Source organism: Prinia subflava, chromosome 21 (assembly GCF_021018805.1).
Source record: "Prinia subflava isolate CZ2003 ecotype Zambia chromosome 21, Cam_Psub_1.2, whole genome shotgun sequence".
NCBI classification, from domain to species: Eukaryota; Metazoa; Chordata; class Aves; order Passeriformes; family Cisticolidae; genus Prinia; species Prinia subflava.
The window spans coordinates 2955871-2967310 of NC_086267.1; the positions used below are offsets into that span (position 1 = coordinate 2955871).

Sequence of the window (11440 nt, forward strand, 5' to 3'; positions counted from 1 at the left end):
GAAGCCTTTATGTCTGTGAGAGCATCCCTGCTCTAGAGTTTCTGGGAGCTGGGAACGAGCTTTAGACTCAGGATTATTGGAAAGGAGGGTGTAGAATTCCCACTAATCCATCATTGGAGAGCTTGTACTCAGGGCTGTCCATGTATATGGCAACAGATTTCTGTTCAGCATATTTTCACAGTTGCTGCTGCTTTGTTAATAAAGTTAAACAGATTAACCAGCAAACAACATAAGACCTAACCAAAAATGTTAAACAAAGAAGCCTTCAGGATATGTTTTTCAATTTTCTTCTCAGTGCTTTGAAATACCTGAATCTACCTGTGGAAGAGTAGGGTGCCTTTGAATTTCCTTCCAAGAAGAGTGATCTTGTTTTGGGGTTGTTTTTTGTTTGGTTGGGTTTTTCTTGTTTGGTTTGTGGGGTTTTTTTGTTGGGGTTTTTTTGTGGGGTTTGTTTGTTTATTTGGGGTGGGGGATTTTTCTTTTTAATAAGATGAGGTATACTGCTAAGAAAAATTTGTTTTCCTCCATCATTGGCAGATCTAAGTGCAAAGTCACTGCTTTCTAGTGATGTCTGCTTAGACAGCTGCACTTTGTTCAAATTGTGGCTCAGAGACTTAGGGCTTTGTGTCTTGGTTTCTCTTTAGCAGCCCTCAGAAATGCTCCTGAATTCCGATGTCTAACTGCAAACTAGGGCTCTGTTCCAGGAATGAAATATGAACAAATCACGCAGCAAACCTTGAAGCAAATTCATTACATTATGGAAAAGTTTATTACCTGTGACATAATGAGACTTGTTTATTTATCCATTCAGTAAACAAACAGTACAAATGTAGTTTTTTGTATTTAATTTTCAGATAGATGTTCACAAATGACTCCTCTGATACAAACAGGCAGCACAGCAAAGGTGTGTTCTGTTGGCCAAGTATATCAGGGGAGAAGTGGGTGCATTTAGTAGGCAAGGGGTATTTTGAAACTCCAAAGTCAGTCCTGTCAATAAAGAAGATGAATAAGTAACAGAAAGAGAAGTGTACAGGATTTTACACATGGAAATGAGCTGTTTTCTTACTGTCCTAGTGGCAGATTTAGCTCCACTGTTCTGCTCAGAGTTTGTTTGGATTGAAACAAGCATCCCTGGGGAGCTGGTGAAAAACCTCTCCCATCTTTAAATACAAGATGAAATTCTTACAGCTGACCCAGAGGAAGGAGGGAAAACAAGGAAAGCAGAGGTGTAGCATCTACATCTGATGACAGTGAATTCTGAGAGAGCTAAAATAATAAATTGTGTTTGTGATAAGAAGGTGAAATTTACTTTAAGGCACCTTTTCCCTGAAGCTGAATTAACTCTGCTCGTTTGCATATTTCTGCAAGTTATACACGAGTACAGAGCATCAGCCTCTGGCTTGCTCTTACCATAGCAGAGTCAGCATCCCAGTCCACTCAGTGACCCAATTCTGTCTAGTCTGACACCAAAACAGCCCCTGGGCAGGCTCTTTTTGTTTCTGCCTTGGTATCTACGGGATAAGCTCAGGAGGTCGCTGAGGAATTTGCGGATCACATCGTCACCCATGGAGATGCTCTGGGGCTGCTCCCTGCTGCTCTGCATCCACTGGAGGGCAGGGTCCTGCTGGTCAAAGGGGCTCAGCTCATCTTCCTCGTGGTCCCTCTCCTCTGAGACCAGGGGATGCTCCAGGTCCTCATCCAACAATTTGGACAGGCTCTGGAAAAAGCAAAGAGTAGAAGAGAGGGGAAGGAAGGGTTTTGGGAACTCTCATTATTTCCATATAAGCCATGCTCAGTGCTGAGATTGAGGATGTATTTCTGAGCTGTCAGTTAAGTCTTTCCTGGAACTGGGCATGTGAGATAAATTATGAAAAAAATTGAAAAAGGCCTGATAAAGTATGAATAAGGAACAAGAAAAAATAGTTGTTATCTAAGAGAATTGATGCAATGGCATGAGACATGCTGAATTTGGTTCTGAAGGATTTAGTTAGACATTTCTTTGCACACTGGGGGTTACATCATATGTGGCAATGCCAGCTCCCTAGTGCAGTAACTGAAATGTTTTTTCTTAATGACTTGGAATTCCTGCACAAACAAATACACATATTTACACCTACACACTTTCTCTTTTTCTCATATTCTCCATCTGGTAGTCACAAGCTGGGGCTGCACTGCTGCACAACTGAGCTGAGGAGGAGATCCTGCAGGTCCAACCCTTAATTCCTTTTTCAGCTAAAACCAGGGGCTTCAGGGAGGAGCATGTGGGTGATTGCTCTAGGGCTTTAGGTCACAGTCCTTCCAGAATAATTTATTTTACTCCAAAATCTTATTGCTGCACTTAGGCACAGGATGACCCTGAATGCACAATCCCCTAACTGAACCCACAGGGAAAAAAACCCCAAACATTTTCCTTTCAATTGCCTCATGTGATTAGAAATTTAAACCCATAGATCAATGACTTTCGTTTCCTCTGTTTAATAACTCTGTTCTGCCCATCTCAGCATTCCTGCTGTCATGATCTCTCTTTAAGATGGGGGGTTGGAAGAAACAGAGCTCATCTGATTCCTAAAGAAACCTCAGCTCCTTTCAGCTCTACTGAGCAGCCAGTCACTTACCTGTAAGCTGGAAATGGATCTGGCCCCTGCCTGGTTTTGACTGACAATAAGCAGCAGAAGGAATCCAGGGCAAAAAAGAAGTTTCAGGTTCATGTTTGGTGTTGATTCCTCCTCCCTTAAGTCTCTCCAGTTCAGTGTTGTTCTGTGTCTCCAGCTATCAGCATTTATATCTTCCTCCAACCCCTCCCAAATCTACCTTTTGAGTTCCTGCTAGTGCAAGGATTGGTTTGAGGTTTTGATCTGTTTTCATCCACTCAGGAGGAGGAGGAAGAGGAGGAGGAGAGAAGGAATAGTTCTCTTTTCTGGTGGTGAATTAAAGGAGCATTTTCCACTCGGGCAGTGCAGCATCATTCTGCTGTCTTGGTGCCACTGATGTCCATGGGTGAGCACAGCTCAGTGCTCCTTGGGCTGCTGCTAAACCTTTCTTTTTCATCCAGACAAAAACAATTGTGAGAGAACTCTAAAGTGAGAAGGGAAATGGTATCCATGACAAATTCACCTGGCTCCTCTGTCACTGTGGGGCACCACACCAGAAGGATGGGCTAAGAAAACATGCTGTGCAAGAACTGGGTGTTATTACAGAATAATGATATCATAACATTATAATAGTTATCATCTTAATAATATTATTAAGATGATGTTATTGAGTGAAGAGATGAGAGTGTGATCTGGAGAAGGGAAAATCCAAGAATTACAATCATGACACCTTGCAGGGGTTATTTTAGCCACAACAGTGAGTGTGGCTAAAACCAGGCTGACATGCACAGCTTCTACAGGGCTTAGCTTGAGAAAGGAATTCCTCTTTCCCTGCATCCAGCTTAAAATAGTTCCTTTATGTGATCTTTCTCAGTCTATTGTACACAATTTTTATTAAATCTGCAATCAGTCTGAAAGGAAGAACAGGCTTGAAATTTGGCTTCACAGAAAAATTGAAATGTCCCTGAGTATGCAATAATATTTCTTGCCCTTTCATGGCATTTTTGCACACATGTGATGCACAGAGTTAAAGGCCATCAAGCTGGATCTACACGGAGGAAATGGAAATTAAGGGCCATCTGGTATTTTTCATCTGATATTTGAGTTCTTGAAAGCTTGCAAACCAGTTTTTGGTATCAACTTGTTGGTCCTGGAAGCCTGGAAAAAATAATTCTGTGACATGCCAGCAGGTTTAATGTTTTCAATGTTTTTTTTTCATGTGCAGATCAGTTTGAGGCATAATTCTAAGTGTCTCTAGAAATGGGTGTTGTAAGGAGACAGCTTAGAAACCTCCCTCTGTGACAGAAAGGGAAATCTGATGTTATTATATTGTTGGAGGTTTTTTTGTTGTTGATGTTGGTGAAGACCACATTTGATATGAATCTTATTAGTGAATGAAATCATCATCCCAGAGGTTTGAGGTGTAACAACCCAGTAAGAAAAGGTCAGGGCAGTTTCAGGTTCATCTTTTCTCCTCTGCAAAAGCCCAGGATTGTTTTGTTGCTTAGACTGGTTTGTCATAGGTCTGCCTAATGTGGATAATAAATCTTCTGGACCTCGAGATCTCTGAAGCTGTTTTGGGGTTCTGATTTCTTGAATTGTTGGATATTTATACACTAGGACAGTCCTCATCTATGGCTATGTTGGTAAAAGAATAATTAAGGCTGGACAGGACTTGTAGAGGTCTGTGGTGCAATCTTGTGCTAAAGCAGAGCCAACTTAGAGGAAATTTCTCAATGCCTTGTAAAGTTGAATTTTGAAAACCTTCAAGAAACAATGATTAATTAATATCTACTTTGGCAATTTTTCCCATTGCTGTTTGTGTCATTGCCTCTCATCCTGATGCATTGCAGCTGGGTGCTGTCCATCAGCACAACAAAAGGAGGTTCCATGCCCCCAGACAATGACATTCCATGGGATTGTGTTTCAGAGATGCTGCAGAACCCAGCACGGGCAGCTGCAGCCCAGGTAACCCACAGCTGGCTCCAGATCAGATTTGGTGCAGTGCCAAGTGGTTAGGAACAGAAATCAATCCAGCAAATGTCTCTGCTTGACATTCCAGATCCTCCCAGGGCTCAGACTAGCATCAAACTCCGAATATTCAGAGATTTATCATTGAGGTGGTGCAGCTAAGACAGAGAATTTGGCACAAACAGAAGGGAGGAACCCCTGAGGACAGTAGAAAATATTTTGGAGGTAGGAAATAGTTTTGTGTCCCTTTTTGAATTGTTCCTTTGTATGGCAAGTCCTTCATACAGGGTGGAAGGAAGTACCAGGAAGGCAGCAGGTTGATGTGCTGCCTTAAGGATGGCTGGGACTGGGAGGAACTGGGATCTCCTGGTGTCTGAGATAGCCCATCCACAGGGAACAACCCAAACCTTCACTCTCAGGTAACTCAGAAGGAGCTTCCCTTGTGGGCTGGGCGTCCCACAGGGTCACTGCACCCTGTCCTGTCTCCTCCTGTCCCACAGGACCTGCTGTGGATGCTGAAGGCAGTCAAGGGGCAGGGTCAGTGCTGGCACCACTCTGCTCTGGGGTGCCAAGGATGTGATTGCCTTTGATCTGTTCTGTGCTCACTAATTAATGCTCACTGATCTCTTGGAATGGATGAGGAGGGGATGTTTTCCTCTCTGGCCCTTTGGCAAAAGAAGGGGCCAAGGCCACCTGAGGACAAGGAGGGCAGTGGGCTGGCACTTAGTAGCAGGTTGTGGGTGGTTCTGGAGCACTGGGTTTTGATCTCAAAATTTTAATTTTAGGTTTGTTAGGCACATTTATCACTCTCCTCTAATGTACTGTCTTCCCATTAGGGAAGCTGCAGTGACAGAGGGGAGAGCCTAACATGGATCCTCAAACAAACAAGAAACAAGGTGAGGAATTCAGAGCAATGGCACAAGAGCCTGGTGAGAGGCAGAGGCCTAAAGAAGTACTCATGTTCCACAAATCCCCACCTAAAACTCCTTTTCTTGGCTAAGATTCATCTCTAGCATAATGAACAGCATCTGCTCATCTTGTTTTGGAAAGGTGGGAATGTCTACATAGACAAATAGATATTCACACTCCAGCCAAAACATGAATTAGCTGTGCTTCTAAGCCATGTAGGGCTTTTCAGTCATCTGGCAGCCATTCTTGCTTCCCCATGATCTTTAACTTGGGTCTCAGAAATTCATAGGCTGATCTTGCACTAAACTGCTCAGAACCCAGGTTTTTAATTCTCTGTGTTTTATGAGACAGCTTTGGTGTTTGGGCTGAGGTCTAATTTGTCTGCATGTTATTATTGCCTTACTGCAGAGAGGCTGGGCTGTCAGTGGGAGCTTTCAGTGGGAGCAGCTGCAGGCAGGGAAGTCGTGGTTGGTCTGCACTTCATAAATTCTGACAGGAGAGAGAAGGAGAACCCTTGGTGGGCAGGACAGGACACAGCCCCAGCTGCTCTGAGCTGGGACATTCACCCAGCCCCACCAGAAGGTCCCTCCTGGCAGATCCCACCTGGGTTCTTCCTTTGGTTCTTGAGGTGTGTGGTGACCTCTCCTGGTGAGTGCAGAACGTGCCTCAAGTTTGGGAGCAACCTCTGCTAAAAACAGAGAAAACAGAGAAAATGGACCAGACATTGAGAGGCTTCAATATAATGATTACTTCACAGTCAATGGAACCTTGTTGTAATGTGTGCACCATGGCTGGTTCATGTAACTCTCATAACCTCTCCTGATGCTGCTGTCACTTGTTCAGTTGTCTCCTCTACCTGTACAACGACTCTCTTAGTTTATTACTTCCCTAAAACAAATACATGCCTTAGGCACCATGAGTTTACTGTGCACACAGCTCCTTTCCTTTGGAAATCAGGATCTATTGAGCGAATTCTCTGTTCTCTTTGCCTTTGAGCAGGGAAAGGTTTTGGAAAACGCTGGCATCTGCAGGCAGGTGAGCTTTGTGCGGTACATGCAAGGAAGAAAGACCCTGAGGGCGGACCCAAAGCTCTTCATCAAGGTTCTGAGTGTCTCTTTTTTGGGGTTTAGCCATGAGAGTGTGAGTGGCCGTGTCTTGGGAAGGCCCTTGGTGTGTGTGTGGTGTATGAATGGTTGTGGTGATATTTAAAAGTTTGAGTGTTACATGGATGTTGTATTTCACTGGGAAATGGTTTCTCCCTCCCCAGAGACCCCTGGAGCCTGTAACCACGCAGTTTAACCCTTCCTCCCCTTGCTGACCCTACTGGCTGAGTTCCAATTATCTCTCCTTAGCAGGAGCCTAGATAAAGCCCTCTTCTTCTTCATTCTTTCTCTTTCCCCCCTGAAAACTAACTGGAATAAAGGTCTTGGACTACATCTGGGGGTCAGAGCCTCTTTTGGAATCCTTTGCCCTGTCCCTGAAATATTCCTCCAAAGCCTTCTAAGGTCTGAGCCAGCCTAGGAACTTTGGGGGGCTGCAAGGTGGATATTTCACAGGGATGGTTGAGTTTAACTCAAGGTTAGATGTGTTGATCTGGACTTTTAAATGGATTTTGCAGAATGTTAAGTTTGTGTAAGAAGAGGTGGAGGTAGGGAGGACATTTCTTAAGCATTTTTTCTGGGTAACACTTGCCAGGTTTTCCTTTGCAGCTCAGCTCCTCCTGGCACAGCTGGGTCAGTGTCACCAGTGCCCATTGATCAGGGCTTTCTTGACAAGCAGCCAAATCAAGGGGCAGGAGGTCACACTATCCCATTGTGCTATTTATTGCTGCATGCCATGTGTCAGTGTGGAGCTTGCAGAAGGTGAAGCCATTTCTAGAAATGGCCAAACAGCTCCAGGAATGAAATGGGGCCCGTCCTGGAAGTGGCAGTGGTTGTTTACTTCCCCTCTCCCTCCCCCAACAGACTGGTGATGAACCTAAAAATAACCTAACTAACTAAAAATGTGATCATTACATAAAGCCTGCCCTCCACAAAACCCTCAGTGGATTTTGTTCAGCCTGTGAGGGTGACACTGTACATAACCTCAATTTTGTGTTCCCAGAGCAGGATCCCAATTGTCCATTAGTTTTGACATATCTCAGATTTGTGGAATGTGCCTGACTAGAGAGTGGTGTAGGTCAGTCCTTGTGTTTTGAGATAGGGAGGTAAACCACCCTGATTTTTGTCTGGGATTCATGCATGTGTTCTTCTTCCTGCTAACAGGAATTTATTGTTCTTTTCATCAGTCCTTCCATCAGTTCAGGTACAGCTGCACACTTGCATGTGCCCACTCTTGCCTGTTGTGATTAGAAGGCAAATCCCTCATTCCAGGGTGGCCACCCTGGAATTCTGCATGGATGCACATCAGGCTGCAGTGAACAGAGGGCACCTTCCTGCCTGGGGTGGGGGGAAGGATGCAGCTTCACCCAAGGCTTAGAAAAGCTGCTCTCTCTCTCTCTCAGGAGCTCGGTGTGGCTGTGGTGGCTCTTATCACCCACTGTTCTTGATTTGACAACCCTTCTTTGTTTTCCCAGAAATTCTCACTGTGATTGCCAAGCTTCTGGAAATAGCTGAAGCCTTTTGTGGCTGAGGGTGGAGTGGCTGTGGGCCAGGGGGACAGGATATTTTAGCTGTTGCTTCTCAGCAGAGCCTGACTGGCCAGCAGCCTTTCAAACACTGACACTCCTAAAGTGTGATAAGGTGCTCAGGCTACAGGGCTGGAGGCTGTGTTCGTGCTTGAGATAAAGCCCACTGTCAGCACCACGTTCACACCTCCCCTGGCACACCAGGCACCCCCATTCCCACCAGGCACAGCCTCAGCCCTGGGGGCTCAGGCCCTGTGCTGCTGTTCCCAGGGGCTGCACAGCTCCACGTGGTGCCCTTGTGGTGACATTGAGCTGGCTGGAGGGGACACTGTGGGGTGGAAGGGATTTGTCACCAAGGATTGTCACCCACAACTTTGGACTCAGCCCCTTTCCCTTGGGATGCACTGCCTGGATAAAAGAGGAAAGGGTGGAGCAGTGTCTACCAGGTGTGAGCTGGGGATGTGCAGTGCCATGGCTGCTTCCCTGTGTGGGTGCCAACACCAAATGCAGCCTCCGGAACAACAGAGAATTGCAGGCAGGCAGTTAAATCTTCCCGTGGAAAGCAATGATTTATCCAGAGTTACTTACATCATTTATTACAGCCTCACTTTGTAAAAGTTAATTTGGAATCAATTGTTAAGTGTCTATGGGTTGGCAGAGCTGTCTGGAACAACAGAAATTCATTAAATTAATTTACAGGGACAAAAGATACTTGTGTTAAACAACTGGATGCCACTAGAAAATTGAAGCCTTTGTGGCTGTGCCACTGAGCAGAAGAATCATTCCTGTAATCAAAACAGTTTAATCACTGCAAAACCAAGAGTTTCAGGATGAGGGCAGGGTCAAAGGCTTCCACCCACACTTATGGTGCCAACTGCAGCTCACAGAAGTGCTCCTTTGTAATGGCAAGCTGTGTCATTCCCAGTCTCAGTGGACTGGTATGGATGGGGAAAAGGAGCAGAACTTTTCACCAAGGTTCTCTGTTTACCAAGTCAGTGGAGAATATAGGTTGCTACTTAAATTAATATGACTAAGTTAATATTACTTAATAAGCCAGGAAACTGGTTGCTGCACAGGTACAGCTGTAGTTCTCCCTCCCTCTCTTGAGGTGTTTCAGTCCAAACCATGAAAGATTTTCAGCCTCTATGGGACTAAAATCTCTGCTCTTGTAAATGTTACAGCTCTATTGATGCAGGGAAGGCTTTGGCTCATTGCACAAATAAAACCATTGGCTTTCAGCTCCCAGTGAGCACAGTCAGCCTCTCGTGTGGCAGGCAGCAAGCAGCATTTTTAGAGTTTGTTTGTGCTCAGTGGAGAGTCAGGCTTGAGCAGCAGCTGCACATGGAGGGGCTGTGCAGGGTCTGTGTGTGCCTGATAGGAAATGCTGGGCTCACTTTCCTCCCTGGCCTGTTCAAAGGGAGCCCCAGATTCCACCCTCAAGCCAGAACTCAGCCCAGGCAGCGCTGCTGTGCCCCTCTGCAGAGAGCAGAATGCCCAAACCTGAGTCTGATCTGTGTCTCTCTGAACTTCCTGATCATGGGAGCAATTTATTCTGTGTATCCACTCACTGTCCCTCAAGACTGAGCCCTGTCTGCTCTGCTTTTAAAGTTGGGTGGGAAATCTATGCAAGAGTGAGCAGGAATGGAAAGATGGGGTGAGAACACAGCCACACAATCTGCTTTTTATAAAAAAAAAGGCTTTCTGAAACATGGCAGAACCCTTCAAAGGGCCTTCAATTTAGCACTCTAAATCCATCTTTGAAAAAAAAAAAGCTTTATGAACAGTTGCCTGTGCTTTAAATGCCCTGTTTAATTAAAACCAACACATCAGTATGGCTTGCACAGATTGAGGCCACAGAACCTCAGAGGCAGAAAATGTTTTCAGCATCCCTCTCCCACTGGAGATTCTTCACATAACTTCAGTGTTGTTTGACCAAGAGGATTTGTTTTACCCTGTCACCTCCCCGAGGATAACAGCACATTTTTGGCGTAGTGTTGAAGTGTGAGGACCATTGTGAGCCATGACATCATATCTGAGAGCAGGACAGGAAATGACCAAGAAGGCCTAAAATATTGGCCATGGGAAGAATGAACATTCTTCAGCCCAGATAGGTCAGATGCACCTGACAAGTCTAATGGGACAAAGAGATCTTTCACACTTTAGCACATGATATTTTAGTGCAGAGACATGGTTTGTGAGAGGCAGAGGTGAAGCAGGGTGCAAATCCTCTGGATCACACTCTAATAAAGCAGAGCTGCTCTCACACGGTGAGGAGTAAAGGGAATATAGCTAGACTGCTCCAAATCTGACCTTTATTTAATGTCAGGAGGCTTTAAATGAATTCTGGGTGCCAACACCCAAACACAGCTACAACAGTAATTTCCCTCCAGATATATCAAAACTACCAGGGAGAAAAGACAAATATATTAATGGCTGTGGCTTTTCTGGGGGGGTTGAAGGGAAGGAAAGAAGGTAGTAACAGGAGAAAACCAGCAAAATATATTATCTAGAAAATTTAATGGTGTTTTGCAGAAATAAATCCTTATAAATATTGGTTCATAAACGGAATAGTTTCAAGTATTTTTAACTGATGTAAACCAAAAGATTAGTCAATTTAAAAATAATTTTTAAAAAGGGAGTCAGGGAGATTTATAAGCTAAGTTATCTGTGAGGTCTTACTCGGTGAGTTACAAAGCTGAGGGGTTTTTTTGCTCCAGGTTTATCACTGAAGTCAGAGCCAAGATGAACCTTTGGGTTCATGGGCTGGGTCATTTGGACTCATTTTGCCCACAGCACAGGAAACCTTCATTAAAGGCTTCCAGCTAGGTCTCATCTTCTCTTGCTGCTGGATTTGCTCTCTAATTTGCTAGAGCACATTTCACTCTGTTCATCTCTCCCCTTGTATTGAGAGCAGGATGACAAACTAAGATTTAGCTGCTTTAAGTCTTTGATTCTGTAATTGCATGCGGGGCCTACAATTACATTTGTATGCCAAGGGTTGACCCAAGGATTTAAGTATTGCTTTGAGAAGTGGAAATGTGCAAACTTTGATGATCTGGCCTGCAATCTAAGGACCTGTTTGTATTTCTTCCCTGAAAAATGTGTGTGTGATGCACTCCTGAGGGATGAAGGGAGGTTGCTGTCTGTGCATCTTTACAGTCACAGAGGCAAGAATCAGTGAGAGCTTTTGCAGGTACTCAGCAATTGCCTCATGACCAGAAAGTTTCTACTGGAAGAGAGTCTGCATTTAAAACTTTCAGACTTCCCCACTGTGGGGCTTTCCAGAGCTGCTTTATGCACATCCCTGATCAGTACACACACAGTACCATTGCACAGTACCATT

General features: G+C 44.7%; 1 protein-coding gene across 1 annotated transcript; it reads right to left on the reverse strand.

Moving 5' to 3' along the window:
* Positions 1 to 1388: 1388 nt before the first annotated feature.
* LOC134560848 (C-type natriuretic peptide 1-like) lies at positions 1389 to 2708 on the reverse strand. The gene is made up of 2 exons (XM_063417257.1): positions 2616 to 2708; positions 1389 to 1717 (listed from the first exon to the last, which is right to left on the reverse strand). Exons 1-2 carry the CDS (start codon positions 2706 to 2708, stop codon positions 1421 to 1423), a joined length of 390 nt encoding a protein of 129 aa, XP_063273327.1. The 3' UTR covers positions 1389 to 1420.
* Positions 2709 to 11440: the final 8732 nt, after the last annotated feature.